Raw genomic sequence first — 15099 nt, forward strand, 5'->3', positions numbered from 1 at the left:
GGGGGCCGCCAAGGCTCAAAGCCCTGGGTTCGATTCTCAACACTGATAGTGAGCCACTCAGTCTCAAAGGCCAACTGTCCCACGCCAGTTCCCAGGCCCCCTGATGACACCGATGACCAGAGCAACGAAACAGCCTCCCTAGGGAGAGAAAACATGGTTTTGGGTCTCTGCACCAACATTCCTGCTCAGCCTCCTCCATTATGCCCCCATTCAAACCAGAAATCAGCTCTACTATGCCACTGGTCCGAGGGACTTAAAAAATAATCCAGTTAGAACCAGACATTCACAGGTTCTACCCAGAATACTTTTATTATACAAGTACCATACACCGCAGTTATCTCAGGGACATTTACAGCAAAGAGTTCAGCTCCACATCTCTGTCTCAGCCACAAACTCTACCCACACGAGCAGCTCAAGGTTCAGGCCACAGGAACAAGATGCAGTTATTGCTTTCTGAGAGCTCCAATTAAACAGAATTTTCCAACCCAAGAACAAAGCCCGGGATCTCCTCAAGTCAAAATACCCTGTATACACAAGATAAAGTCTACAGATGTATTATAGATTACCCTCACCATTAAAAGTTAACATTAAAATCGCATCCCATTTCTCGAAACGTCACAGGAAGTGCACCAATATTTACAGACCCCATTAAATTATGCATAAATAAAATCTGTACACACAACACACTGTTTTTCAAAATACAGAGCTCCGCAGGGGCTTGGGGCGACAGGCAGCTGCCAGGCTCCATGCCTACCCTTTTCAAGTTTACTCAAAAAAAAAAAAAAAATCAAAGGTCTGAAATAAATATGCAAATAAAGCTTTAGTACCTGATATGAACAGGTCCATTTCCAAGGGTTTCCCACTTAAAGAGTTAACTTTCAAAGTAAAAAAAAAAAAAAAAAGACACACAAAAACAAAATCAGCAGGCTTTGTTTCTACAAGTTTTCTAAAATCAGAAGGCCCCTGTTGAACTTGGGGTTCAAAGTGTGTCAAATACCACCCGTTAATAACCAGTTGCTAAGCACATGGAACCTCTGCCTCAGCTGCAGGATGGGACCACTGAAGAACCTAGATAAATACTCATTTTTCTTTTTAATGATAAATATTCTGTGGATGCGAAAACCAGCCATTCTATCTTAACACTGAAAAAAACCACCAAGCTGTCGATCCGTGAAGGTCACGTCAACTTGACATCCCAACAGCCAAGTGTGAGGTTTCTCCTGAGGCCCAGGCAGTTTACTGATTTTAAAACTTGTAGCACCACTTTTGAGGGACAGGGTGATCAGGGTTCCAAAGTGTAAATGTTTAATACGTAACAAAGGCAAAACCCAGCGCTTGTCATCTTGGGATCCAATGTCAGAGTCAGAGACTTCAAGGCTTGAGAAATCACCACTTCGGAGAGGGGACATCAGCATCGCCGAGGAGCCCAGCAGGGCAGCAGGGGGCCCCTCCACCCGGGGCTCCTGGGCTTTGTAGGAGGCTGGGAGCGGGCGGGACTCGGGCTCCTTCTCCAGGTCCTTTCCTTCCTGTGGGCGCCCACCGTCACTTGCGGTGCTTCTCCATCTTCTCCAGAGTCTTGTTCGAGTCCGCGGGGCTCTGCTCCCCGGGGTTCATGTAGGACTTGTCTATCATGATCAGCGCCTCTTTGATGTAGTTCTGCACGGCCGACACGGCGGCGCAGATGGCCTGGCTGCCGAAGCCGTGGGTAATCAGGCTGAAATGGGACAAGCAGTTCTGGATGCCCGCCTCCAGCACCGGGGTGGGCCTGTTGTTGCCGTTGGGGGTCCGGTCTTGATTGAGGAGGTCCGTGAACTCCTTGCACACCTGCCTGTGAAGAAGACGGGCATTTAATCCCCACCGCAATGAGAAAAGATAACAGGGTGAACCCTAATCAGCTGGTCTAGGCCACTGGGACCTCCAAGTTGAGGGACAGTTTACGTTGGCACAAATTTGTTCCAACACATAAACTCTCACCAGGAACACAGGAAATCATCACCTCCGCAAAGCGTAGGGCCTTTGCACAGGCTGCTTCACTGCTCGTATCTCCTTTCTGGGGGGACTTGCTCGGCTTCGCTGAATGTGATTAAAAATCAATCTATGCTGGTTTCTAAGAGCAGCTCCCCAGCTACGTTAAGGAGCTTCTGAGACATTTAGTTTGCTCAATCCGCCTGTGATTTCCCCTGGATATTTATACTTAAAAGAAAAAAAAAAAAAAAAACACGTCTTGCTACTCAGGAGGCTGAAGCAGGAGGACTGAAAGTCCTGGCCCAGACTGGGCAACTTAGGAAGATGCTGTCTCAAAAATGAAATTAAACTGGCCGAGAACGTAGCTCAACATTCCCTGGATTTGATCCACAGTAAAGGGCTGAATGCCCTGGCGTGGGGAAAGCAGCCCGCCACTCTGTTCTGCTATATCGTATTTCACGAGTGCTCCTCCTTTTGGGGCCCAGGGGGCGGCGCTGAACCCCCAAATTCAAGCCCAAGAGTGAGCGTGAGACTCACTGTGCAGCCAGAAGCATGTTCTTTCGATTTGCCATCTCATTGCGTCCTCCAAGGTGAAGTCTGGTTAAATACTCGGCCACCGGTTTACTAGGAAACTCGGCTTCACAGACATATGCAAAGTCCCGGGCCAGGTGAACTGCTTCACCTAGAAAGATTGCCAACAGCAACACATTTAGTCTGTGATGACCATGATCACTGCCGGGGACCTGTCCTCTCCCTCTTTTTCCTGGCATTTGACATTTTGCTTATGTGTGTGTGTGTGTGTGTGTGTGTGTTGTGTATGTGCAGAATTTGAACCCAGTACCTCATTCTTGCCAGGCAGGCCAGTGCCATGAGCTGTACCCCCAGCCCCAGTCACTTTGCATTCTCAAATAAAAGCGTAGGCAGAGCAAATACTCCCACGGCAAGGCGGAGCCCCAGGTGCTAGGGCCGGTGCTCTACCCCAGAATACTGATGTGGGAGCATTGGCTCCCGGATTTTTAACTCAGATTATTAACCGAGCTCGTAAGAAGATCACAGTCCAAAGCCGGGCGTGGTGGCTCATGCCTGTAATCCCAGCACTCGGGAGGCTGAGGTGGGAGGATTGTTGTCAGTTCGAGACCATCCTGGGCTACAAAGTGAGCTCAAGGCCAGCCTGAACTGCATAGCAAGACCCAGTGAAGACCACAGTGCCTCACAGGATGAAAAACAGCAGACAGCTTGTGCTTTCTATGCTCAGCATAACTTCGGGAAGCAGAAACACTCAAGGGAGACAAGCAGATCTGCCAAATAAAACTGGTCACAAGTCCCTGATAGCAAACCGTGTCTTGTTCTGAGTCCCGGGGTTAGGGCTCGCGTGGCAGCCCTGGCTGACCAGAACGTGCTAGGGCTGTGCTCAGACTTGCAACCCTCTTGCTTCAGCCTCCCGAGCACTGGGATTACAGGTGTGCACCAGGCCTGGCTTTTTTTTTTTTAAAGAGCCCAGTTACTAAGGGGATCACAGTTCTGTTTTGTTTTTGTTTTTTAAAGGAAGGGGTGCTACGCATGTGGCTCACACCTGTAATGCCAGCACTGAGAGGCTGAGGCAGGAGGATACCTACGAGTTGAGGCCAGCCTGGGGTACACAGTGAGCTCAAGGCCAGGCTGGACTCTAAAATGACAGACACCCTGTCTCAAACAAACAATCCAAACCCAAAACAAAATCCAAAAGGCGGGGAGCACGCTTCTTATGGGAAATGAACGGTAAGAGCCTCGAAACACCAGCTTCACACGTTCCTTCCCCTTGTCTGAGTTACAGGGGTGCAGAGGGACTGGCAGAGTGCAAGGCCGCAAAGCCTTGTGAAACCCAGATGGCCGGCGGGGCCCTCAGTCATGGGGGCTTGGGCGTCTCCATTCAGCACGCCTGGCCGGCTGGCCAGGGAACCCAGCAGACAGCATTGATGCCCCAGGCACCGGGGACCTCCAGCCCCCCATGCAGCTAGCAGCCCCTTCTGACACTCGTAAGGGAGATGGACTCAGCCAAGCCTCAGCCCCAGGTCACAGCGTGGGCTGGGACAGTAAGTTCTTCATAGCCTGAACTGCTCTCGGAGCACCCTGCTTACCTAGCAGCAGGGGAACCCAGCAGCCACCCAGCCACCTACCCACCCACCCACAGGCACGGTGTCCCCAGAACAATGCACTGCTAGTTTCGCTTTTTAAAAAATTGCCTTCTCCCTGGACCCCTTCTGTAGCCTGCACTACATTCCTGGCTACTTTCCAGACTGGGGAGGGGAGGGGCTCCCACTCGGGAAAATGAAATGCCACAGAGCACGATGATCTGGTGATTGGAGACAGGAGCTCTTTTGCTGACCAGGGGCTCCGTTACTTTTTTCTTTTGATGGGAAGAAGCAACTGGGAATCGGGCCAGTTCCATTGTGCGTACTGACCACCATCCCAACAGTCCAGCGGCTCTGAAAATCAGGCCCACTACTTGTGCCCACCAATGAGTAACTGGCTGTTTACAGATGGACCAAATGACCGGCAGCATCTTTCAAAAACCGGTTCATTTAAACAAGAACTGTTTCGCCATCCCTAGGGTACGATTTCTCAGGACCCCGCCCCCTTTTCATCTTTTTGATGATAATGTGACTGAACCCAGTGCCTCCACAACAAACCACAACCCTAGACCCCGCCCCCTACCTTTTCAAATTTTGAGGCAGGGTCTCACTGTGTTGCTAAGTTGCCCATGGTGGGCCCAAATTTGTGACCCTCCTGATTCACATCCCCTGCGCTGGGATGGGGGTGGTTACACCACCAACTTCTTTCTAACAGATTTTTCTGGGGAACCCACAATACAGCATGTATGCAACCAGGTATTTAAATAACTTGTTTGTTAAAGGACAGTTCAATGTCCCCACCCAGACAACTCAAACTGCTTCCATCCTCTACCTGGGATGGGGTCTTTGGAGCTGTTTTTTGTTTTATTTTTCCTTCTTTAGGCAAACATTTGGGAGACACCTTGAGCACAGCCAGCACTGACCTTCTACCAGGGACGTCAGGAGGGTGACGTGAGCAGCCTTGCGCCTGCCGGCCGGAAGGTTCAATCCTATCTTGTCCAGTTTCTCCCGCAGAGACCGGCCTCCATTTTTGGATTTAGCTCTGAGAACAAGAGAATTAGGCTACCCTCAAGAAGTTGCACTGTGAAAAATTCTACATTCTGGGAGGTGTGGCTGCGATCCATCCAAAACCATCTATATGATCAGTTATAATCCAAAGTGACACAGGCCCTTTGTTTAATTAACCCCAGAACTTAAAAAGATCAAAAATTTTTCCCTAGAATCATCTCCCTGGAAAAAGAAAAAAAATTCACAGAAAACAGCAAGTTTTACTGAAACAGCTAAATTTTCACTTGTAAAACTAGCAGCTCCCCCCCAAAAGCTCCCCGGGGGAACAAAACCCGGCAGCCCCCTCCGCTCAGTGCAGATGCTGTGCCTCAAACACAGAATCCAATCCCAGGCAAATGATAATGTGTTAACACTTCTTTCTCCACTTGGCACTTTCTAGAAGAGAAGAAACACACTCTAAACCCGCTCTGCGCCCATTAGAATTCAGCGTTAGGCATAAAAAGTTACATAAATGTTAAAAATACCTCCCGGCCCTCTGACACATTCCCCTTCCACTACCCCCCTTCTGGGCCCCCAGTACCTTCTGAGAACACCGCCTAGGAGGGAGGCGTTCAAGCATTCCGGCGGGGACAGTCGCCTCTGGACCTCAGCCACCGTCACTTTGTATTTGGACGTGGAGCTCAGGAGAGAGAGTCTCCCAGGCACAGAGCAGAAGACCTCGCTCGGATTCATCACGGCTCCCACCAGGTCCTTCTGACAGGGGAGACTCAGGGGGTTCTTGGTCATCGAGATGGGACCTGTGGGGACACCAGGACCGGCGGTCACCAGCATGGCACCCAAGCACGGCTTTCAAAACCACTCACCGAGGCAGAATCCACGCACTGGACTAACAGCCTCCAGCGCTGGACCCCGAGTTGCAACAATCGCTTAAAAAAGTTGTATTTTTCCCTCAAAAATAAATCAAATCTGAAAGTCACAAGTTAACACCTTGGCAAATTAATGAGGCAGATCCCAAGCACGCAGGATTTTCAGTTGCCGGCTTCTCAGATAAGCTGTTTAATGAGACCATTTGTTTTCAATACAAATAAATGATGAATTCCCCCCTTCAACAGAACAGCTAAGGCTCAGGTCTAACTCCACTCTTTTGCCAAAGCCCTTGGGTACAACTGATCACAGTGAAGTTCAAAACACAAACTAACCCATTCTGTCAAAAAGGTTTACTGGGGGGTTTTTAGTTTATTTTTCAAAACGTATCTCCCTGTATCTATTCAGTTTCAAGTTACAGCCCCCAACCAGCCTGGTTTTGAGACAGGGTCTCTCTAGGTAGCCCAGGCTGACCTGGAACTCACAGCAAGCTTCCCACCTCGGCCTCCCCAGGGCTGGGATTACAGGCATGCGCCACAGGTCTGGCTGGACCAGCCTGAATTTAGGTCTCACTCCTTTTCCCAAAACAGCCAGACTGGGAAACCTGTTGGTTATGGAACTAAATTCCCATGAACCACTCAGACTAACCCAGTGTTCCCACCTCTTTACCCCCTCCCAAGCCAGCCTCAGACCGGTTGGTTCTTGAAGCCCTCATCTCCCAGGACTGTTTTCAAACCAGACAAACGTTTCAAGAGCTTTTCCAGGGAGATCAGAATCCAGGAGCCGCTCCCACAACAAAAACCAAATCCCATCTTGACTCATGAGGTTCAAACTGTCACAGAACCAATCACCGGGCGGGTTTTCAAAGTCACAATACTGCTTCACTCACTCAGCAAAGACAGAAAGCCTCTGCCTGGCAAACACCCTCACCACTAGTCCACTGCCCTAGAAAAGCAGGGCGCATGCACACAGAGACAGCCCCTGAGCCCTTTCTCTTCACCTCAGAAAGAAATCTTTTCAGATCCAGATAATGCACCCCTAGCCTCCTCCTGAGTCCCCATTGTCCCTGCCACCACCAATGTCCGGGGCAGCCACCAAGTCCCAAGTTCGGCTGACTTCACAAGTCGGGGTCGCAGTGTTATTTACCTTTGCGAATGACAGTCTGGTCGTGCAGGAGCAGGTGCTGATCATCAACATTCTGGGGGAGAAACAACAAGGTTCCTTTAAGTGAGAAGATCCCAGAGGGGAGGAGGCCTGCTGGCTGGGCTGGGCACACACGGTCCCCCGAAGGAGCCTGGGCGCCACCGCTCACCTGCACCTCGTCCATCTGGTGAGCCATGTCGTGGAGACCCAGATTGTCCGCCAGGCCCGCGGCGTCCAGGGAGTGCGCGTGGGGCAGCAGCAGGTCAGAGCGGCGGTAGGCGTCCCTGCGGGAGCTCACCGAGCCGGCGTCCAGCCCCGAGAGGTGCGGGAGCAGGCCGGCGGGGCGGCCATGGTGCGCGGGCAGGCCGGCCCCGTCCTGGGCCTGGCGGCCGGGCCAGCTCTGCTGCTGGCTGCCGGCGGGCGCAGGCTGGTGCAGCGGGTTGATGGCGGCGGCGTAGGCCTCGCCCAGGTGCGAGTAGGGGTCGGCCGACTGCGAGTACGCCAGCTGCTGGTAGGGCGGCGGGAAGTAGGGCGGCTGGTACTCCCCGACCCCGGCGTGGGAGAGCGGCGGCGCCGGGCTGTAGAGGTGCTGCCCGGCCGAGGAGAGGTGGGGGATGCGCGGGGTCCCATTGCTGCTCCCGTCGTGGCGATCCTGCGAGGAAAGAGCAGCCCGGACCCGGTTAGTACGAAACCCTGCTGCGGCGAACTGGCCGGCGGCGTCCGGAAGAGGAGCCGAGCGCAGCGCCCCGGGGACCTGCCCCGCCCCGCCCAGCCGCAGGCTCTGCCGCGGCTCGGAAGGCACCCGGGGGCGCTGCGCCCCGGGGTGTCGCAGCGCGCACTGCGCCCACGGCGGGAGGGGCGGGGGCTGCTCCCAGACCTGGGGGAAGCCGTCCTTCGCGCCCGGTGGCGAAGGTCTGGGCGCTCCGGAGCCCGAGGCGCCCGGAGGGGCCAAGCCCGAACCCCAGGCCTTGGGCAAGGAAGGACCGGGGCCGGCGCCCCGGGAGGAGGCGGGGGGGCGCGGGACACGGTACGGAGCGCGTTCGCCCTTTAGCCCGCACATGTCTCAGTGGCAAGGCTGGGGGAAGCAGCCGGGAAGGAGAATGCGCGCCTACTCCACCCTACCCCGGGGACCCTCCCTTCCACGCCCTCCGGACAAAGACCTCGGGGCAGGTGACGCTCCCAGGCTGTGCCAACCTCCCGACGCCGCCCGAAGCACCGGGAAAGGAACGCGCAGCTGCCGGGCCGCGAGCCACGCCAGGCCAAGATGGGCCACGTCGTGCCCGGCCGCGGTCCGAGTTCCCACATATCCGGGCGCACGGAGAGCGCGCAAGACCCGGAACACTGGGCGACCTGGCCTGCGCGTTCCACTCGCCTCCGCCGAATTCTTACAAGACGCGTCTCCAGGGGTGGTGGCCAAGCCGAGAGACATGGTGGCGTCGCCCCCTAGCGGACGTGTCCGCGGCGGCAGCAGGGGCGCCCTCGGAGGTCCCCGAGCGCCGTGCGCTCCCGCGTCCCGGGCAGGCCAGGCCAGGCCCGGCCGCCCAGAGCTCTCCTCTCCCCGGGCTCCGGCACTCGCCGCCCGCTGCCCGCCGCCCGCGTCCTCTTCCCGCTCGCCGCCTCCCTCCCTCCTACTCTCCGAAACTCTAGCTCAACCTGTCCGACAGGACGGAGCACTCGCGAGCGCTCCCGGCCCCATCTGGCTCCAGCTCCCCAGCACGCCCCAGCCCCCACCTCTCTTGGAAAGCCAAGCTTCAGTTGTTCTCTGGCTTCCCCGAGGAGATAGCGGGGCAGGTGACAAGCCCGCCTCGGAGGACACTCCGCAGAGGCGTCCCCGGCGTGGAGCCTCACTTGGCCCCTTTGGACGCAAGACTTCCAGCGCCAAAACCGCGTTTCGGGGCTGTAGGCGGGCGCGCTTCCGAGAACGCGGGCAGCAGGGCCGCTGGCTTCGCGGGAACCGACCGGTGAGCTCCGCCGGGCCCCTTCTAGGCCGGGCCCCGAGGCTGGGTATTTAGGAAAGGGCTCAACACGGGGAGCGGTCCCGCAGAAATGGGCTGAGGGGTTCGCAGGCCGACGCCCCATCCCGCCGCCGCGAGGCGCGGGCTCCTGCGCGCGGATCCCCGACCAAGTCGCGGCCTCTCGGGCTGCACTCGGCGGGCCGGGGCGGGACGGAGCTGCGCCCCTGCACCCCCGCGCCCAAGCTCACCTCGCAGTCCTCTTCGTACTTGACATTATCGGTTAATTTCCACAACATGGCGTCCGGCGTCCCCCAAAACAGTCGCCAGTTAAATCCAGGTTCCCCCCACCCCCCGAGTGGTAAATCCAAAATTGGGGTCACGGTGGCCGGGTGTCTGCCGCCGCCGCCACCGCCGCCGTCCCCGTCGCGCGCAGGCCCCGCTGTTCAGTCACTGGACGCGCATCGGCAGCTCGCAGCTGGGGACACTGCCGCGGCGTACTGACCGCTGCCGTGGGCAGGGGAGCCGCGCCCGCTCCGTGAGTCCCGCCGCTCGTTGGGGGACCCGAGCGCCTTATTGAGAAGGAAATTACCATAGCTCCTCCCCGGGGGCCGGCGCCGAGGCCCGGGCGCGGGCGGGGCGGCCCCCGGCCAGTCCCAGGCTGGCTCCGCCCCGCACCCGCGCTGGCGGCGCGCCGGCCCCTCGTCGCGTGGGGCGAGCTGCACAGTCCACGCGCGGTCCCTTGGACACAGGCCAGGGCACCCACCTGGGGCACGGTGCTCGGTGCTCGGTTCCATCTGAGTCTGACCTTGCCGGGAACCGAGGCGCAAGTATATAAAACCTGAACCTCAACAGCTGGGGTCCCCTTAGCTCCTAAAAAAATGCGTCTCACCGACTCGCCCCTTGGAGACTTATGGTTTGAGCTGGGGCCAGGCAGCGGGGTCCTAATCTGCGCGAGAGTCACCCCCTCGCCCTGCCCCTGGGCTCCATGCTGTCCTGACCCCCGACCCACACGCCGGGGTCCGAGGACATTGAGAAAAGGCTTAGGGGGACGCCGGCCCCAGCACCCAAGAGGCAGCCCACTGTGCTACTGGCCCAGAAGGGGGAGCCACAGCGTGCGGCTGCTGTCAGCCCAAGCCGAATCTCCCGCCGCTGGCAGTGGCCGAGGGCACCGAGCTCCCGGGCCCAGCCCCACCGCCCTGCCCAGCCCAGCCCTTCGCTGCCCCGCAGCCTGGACTCTCCCTGGGAGAGAGGAGCCGGCGGGGCGGGGAGAGGAGGCGCGGGGAAGGAGGAGGTAGGTGCCGGGAGACACCCTCGGTAAAAAGCGAAACTTTCTTCTAAGATAATGTTGCCTGCTTCCCCCAAACTTAAAACCAACGTTCAATGTTATTTTTTTTAATGTAAAGAAACGAAATTCTTTCCTCCGGTGATTAAAATTGTCTTATTGCAAGAGAAAAGTCGATCTTTTTTTTTTTTTTTTTTTGGAAGGGGGAGGAACTTTTGTTGGGACAGCCTCCTGCGGGGGGAGGGCAGATTTAAATATTCCCAGAGAGTTAGAAGAACGAACAACTTCGATGTGAGTCCGAACCCAATTTTGCAATCACCACTTGCTGTCGGTACAAGACAGCGCCCAGGACCGAGAACGGAGCGGGCCCCGCCTTCCCCAGAGTCCTGGCAGCCACCACCTTCCCGCCCTATTGGGATTGGGTGAGCCGTTCTTTAGACTCAGGGGCCCACTATAAAATATCTAAAATAAAAATAAGATGCTCTCCACGCGAAGGTCCCTGCTCTCCTTAGCGGTCAGATCCGAGGTGACTTTCTCACAAGAAGCCTGAGAGAACTCAGAAATTGGAACCCCTGGACTTTTCTGGGGGCTTGGCTCTGAGCGCGTGGGGCGCAGCGTTTCAAAGGCGCGCGATCCCGATACCTCTGCGGTTCCCAGACACCGGGCGTGGGTTGGAACAGCCGCTGGGGCCGGATGAGCGAAGCGGCACCTGCTCCGAGCAGGCACCGACCTCCTGCGCCCAGTACCCCGGCGCCCCCCACCGGGAAGGTGGGGTCCCACGCTCTCGCGAGAAGGTGGCGCTTCCCTTGGACCCCCCCGAGTCCCTGGCCGGGCTCTCGCCCTACCCGAGACCCGATCTAGGGTGCAGCTTGGAAGTCTGTTCTGTGCTGACCACTTTGTCTCCGCAGTGTGGCGCCAGGAGGGAGCTGAAGGCGCTCCCACCCGACAGCCCGGCTCCGGCTGTGCTTCCCGTCCGAGGCCCACTCGCCGGAGCCGCCCGGAGTACACAGAGACTCCCGCCTCTGCCGAGGGAGCCGGGGGCACCCAGGGGTGCGCCGCCTCTTGGGAGATCCGAGGGCCCAGAGGCTTCGTGCGCCTAACAGAGGCGCACGCCGACTACCGCGCACCCCTCCGCGGGCAAGGCGGCCCAACGGACCCCTCTTCCTGTCTCGGGGCCCTGCCCCAACACGCACACGCTGGGCTTCGGGCCCGACCAGGCGCTCGCTGCTGGTTAGGACGCCAGAAGCCTTAGTGAGAGCATCGAAGCAGACACTCCGGTACTCGGGACGGCCCCCTCCCCAGCTCCCAGCCCTCGCAAGCGGGAGAATGCGCACCGCCTGTCCGCGCCTGTGGGCACTAGCTCCCGGGACGATGCCCACCCGGGCTCCCCGAGGCCTCGCAGCCGCGAAACGAGGGATGCCGAGGTGAAAGGTTGCAGGGAGGGGCTCCCCTCTGCTGCCCCCTAGGGATGCTGTCTCACACTCCAGGCCCAAACGACATTTGGTGCCTTCGAGGACCGTAGAGTCTGGCTGTGAGCCACCTCCAAAGCGGCCGGGCTGGGGGCGGGGTGGGGGTGGGGGGTGTCTGGAGCCAGGGTTCTGCCGCCCCGCCTCCATCCCAGACCAAAGCGGGCCGCCGTCTGGACTGAGCGGTGTTGGGGCGGGCCTAGAACGCCTCTTCCCGCCCTAGGGTAAGGGGCGCCCAAGCAGCAGGTGGAGGCCCCCAAGCGCTTTTGCAGACGCCAGCCACGCGCCCAGGCCTCCGTCCCACCCCTCGACACAGCCCGACCCCCGCTGGGACCTCAGTAAAAGGCGGGGCCCAGGGCGGGGAAAGTTGGGGGTCGAGAAGGGCAGAGGGCAGGTAGCCTCAGCAAATCTGGGGGGAGGATGTCCATCCTGGCACCCACTCTCCAGCTAGGATACTGACGCACTGGACACACACTGGGGTTTAGAAGGTACTCGGAATTGAAGCCCAGTAAGGCGCACACCCCGGCTCCTACAGGCATCAATCCTTGGACACCCAGAAAGAATAACAATCTTGATTTAAAAAATAGCTGCTTTTGTTCGCGGTGGCCCTGGCTGTTGAACTCAAGGCCGTCACCCAGAACTGTATTTACATTCCTGAGCCTTGTTTAATTCCTCATTTTGAGACAGTCTCGCTAAATTGTCCAGACTGGGCTGAAACTTGAGGTCCTCCTGCCTCAGCCTCCCACAGTGCTGGGACTATAGATGTGTGCCACCACGCCCAGCTAGGATGTTTTAGTAGTGTGCCAGAGCAGGCACCACACACACGGTGATGCCGCTGGTCTCAGCCCTGCCACGAGCTTGCAGCGCGCTCTGCCAGACCGCCTGGGTGCGGCACGGCCAAGACTTTCTTCCCAACAAACTACTTTTTACACACACAAAAAAGCAGGGGGACTGGAGATTCCCAGGCTTCCGAGGAAGCCAGTCCCTTTCTGTCCCTTTCTGTCCTAGACTTCATTTGAACCTCACTCTCCAAACGAACCGTCGCCGTGCAAAGCCTTTAAATCCATGACAACCTACTACATTTCAAACCCGGGAGAGGCAAATTTTGAGTTGTCCAACTGCCCCACTTTCCTGGTGCCTCTCGGAGGCCCACCCAAGGTCACGCCTGGCTGCCTCTTGAGCTGCCCCCGGGGACCCTGGGGACCCCGGCCTGCCAGAGGCCACGCACAGCACCGAAGTAAATCGCTGTCACCTCTCCACTCACATCCCGGGACATATCTGGGCGTGCTCTGACGCAGGCGAGAAGACTAGGGTGGGATCCCCGGTCCACCCGGAGCATTCAGGGGCTCGGGGACCAAGGCCACCACACACCTCCGGGCCAGCCTAAGCCAACTTACTTATCTTGGTCGCCGCAAGGCGAAGAGGAGGTCCACAGTGGCCAGGCGCTGGGCGGCACAGACTGGGCTCCTGCTCCAGTTCCAGCAGAGGAGGCCGAGGCTGACCCGGCACCCTTCACCCCAAGGCGCCCCCTCAGCTCCACCGCATCCCTCCCTCCTGGCAGCATCCGCCCAGGCCTCTCTCCTCACCCTTAGGAACTGGAAATTCATGTTGCCAGCTGTTCGACTCTGGGACCTCGAGTTTTAAGAGTTCCAACCACCAGGAAACAGCTCCCCGAGGGCCAAGTCCTGCGCTGTAAACCGGGGCTGGGAGCGTGTATTTAATTAACGGGGAGGGGGAGGGGTGGGGTGGGAGGACAGATGCTCTACCAAAACAGCTGTCGCGATTGGAAGACACCTGAGAGATCGGTCTTACTCCACCCCTGGCCTCCTCCCTCCTGGAAGCTGCGCCCGATCGCCCTTTGGACAGGGTCTTCCCGGTGTCCTGCGTGGTCTTCGAGTTTGTATCTGGCCTGCAGTAGGGGGCTCCTTCCCACAGATTTTTAATGGAGTGTATCTTGCCGGCTAAAGACACAGTTATTGTTTGTTTGTATTTTATTTTTATCTCCGCAGCCAGAACTGTGAACGTTTCCTCGAAATCTGCGCAGTGCTTCCTAGCTTTCATCTGGTTTCAAGTTCCAGTCCAGGTAAATTGAACCAGGGGCTGGAAATGGCCAGGCGGTGGGCCTGGGTCTCCTTCCAATGCCAAAGAGGTTTTGCACCTTGGTGACCCCAAATTCTTTCCCCAACAGAAACAGACAAAGTACACGGGGAAACTGAGAGCTCCCCAGGAAGATTGTAAAGGCAGAAAGAAAGAAAGAAGCTGCCGGTCTGCTCCCCCAGACGAAAGAGTAGACCACCCTGCTGCAGGTTTTCTGAGTTCTGTGGTTTTCATCCGAGGCCTCCCAGGACAACCTCAGCCTCTTGTTTCCCATGGAGGTTGGTTGCGAAGGAACCCCAAATTCCTCTCAGAGAGACTCTAGAAGTGTCAAGAGAACCCCATGATCCAAAGCCTCTTTGTGATCCCACAGCCTTCAAAGCCTGGGTTTTGTTTTTTTAAATGCACCGAAGGTTCTTTAAACAGAGCCATTCAAAGAAAGAAATGTAAATTTTTACATTGTGCAAAACAAAAAGTGATTTAAATACAGCCACAGTTTCTTGTAGAGGTATTTAAACGCTTGAGTCTAGCCCTCTCTTGGAGCGAAGAAGAGGTGATTGGAAACTTAGTCTTGCTTGGAAGCTTAACTAGGATTTTTAAAAAATAAATTTCTCATTTTGGCACAGGACGTCAAATCTAGGAGCTGGTGTATGCTAATTCTACGCTTTGTGAGCGGGGTTTGGGCACTAATATAACACTATTCTAAGAGCAGTGCTTAACCACGCTGTGTGCCCCTAAGAAGGACCTGGGCCAGACCCAACCACCCCCCAACAAGATGGCTCTGGGGGAGGAGGGAAGACAAAGCTGATTTGCATTTCTATAGAGTTGGGGTTTCATGGTGGGGGGGGGTTCCTTGGGGACGGGATTGCAAGTGATAGATCTTGTTACAATTCTTTTTCTTTGTGCTGGAATATCCTGATTTGATTTTAAAGTTTGATCCAGAAAGGAAGTTCCTTAAAAATGATTGTTACATGTTTCTGTTTTTTATTTTGATTGTTGCCATTGTGATTGTATCTTTTATAATTTTTTTTAAAAAGATGCGGTAACCATAGTTAATGCACAAATGTATTCTTTTCTCTCACAAAAAGGAATATATTGTCTTATTACAATAAAACGTTATATAAAGAATTGGTGCTTAGGTTCTCGGCGAGATCTTGGATTTTGATCACTCGCATCTGGACACACACACACACACACACACACACACACAC

The 15099-nt window shown here is 56.3% G+C and overlaps 1 protein-coding gene and 1 long non-coding RNA gene across 5 annotated transcripts; one reads left to right on the forward strand and one right to left on the reverse strand.

The window, feature by feature from the left end:
• Positions 1 to 290: 290 nt before the first annotated feature.
• Positions 291 to 9606, reverse strand: Tfap2c (transcription factor AP-2 gamma). The gene is made up of 7 exons (XM_063248123.1): positions 9295 to 9606; positions 7261 to 7743; positions 7095 to 7146; positions 5665 to 5881; positions 5000 to 5118; positions 2503 to 2647; positions 291 to 1828 (listed from the first exon to the last, which is right to left on the reverse strand). Exons 1-7 carry the CDS (start codon positions 9340 to 9342, stop codon positions 1543 to 1545), a joined length of 1350 nt encoding a protein of 449 aa, XP_063104193.1. The 5' UTR covers positions 9343 to 9606; the 3' UTR covers positions 291 to 1542.
• LOC134475951 (uncharacterized) lies at positions 7186 to 14720 on the forward strand. 4 transcript variants are annotated; one of them, XR_010047292.1, is made up of 3 exons: positions 7186 to 7278; positions 13804 to 13877; positions 13983 to 14720. It is a non-coding gene; the product is annotated as an uncharacterized LOC134475951 (long non-coding RNA). The 4 variants fall into 4 exon arrangements; XR_010047289.1 differs by having other exon boundaries at positions 7203 to 7353; XR_010047291.1 differs by lacking the exon at positions 7186 to 7278 and adding an exon at positions 7651 to 7770.
• Positions 14721 to 15099: the final 379 nt, after the last annotated feature.

Source organism: Cavia porcellus, unplaced genomic scaffold (genome assembly GCF_034190915.1).
Source record: "Cavia porcellus strain 051 isolate PalLab524CR breed Dunkin Hartley unplaced genomic scaffold, mCavPor4.1 scaffold_5, whole genome shotgun sequence".
NCBI classification, from domain to species: domain Eukaryota; kingdom Metazoa; phylum Chordata; class Mammalia; order Rodentia; family Caviidae; genus Cavia; species Cavia porcellus.

Bases quoted from the DNA above. Each gene is read 5' to 3' on its own strand.
- Tfap2c (XM_063248123.1), bottom strand. From the start codon at position 9,342: ATGTTGTGGAAATTAACCGATAATGTCAAGTACGAAGAGGACTGCGAG. The intron at 5,119-5,664 runs GTACTGGGGGCC...TCTTGTTCTCAG, and splicing joins CTAGGCGGTGTTCTCAGAAG to AGCTAAATCCAAAAATGGAG. The intron at 1,829-2,502 runs GTGAGTCTCACG...TCTTCTTCACAG, and splicing joins AACATGCTTCTGGCTGCACA to GCAGGTGTGCAAGGAGTTCA.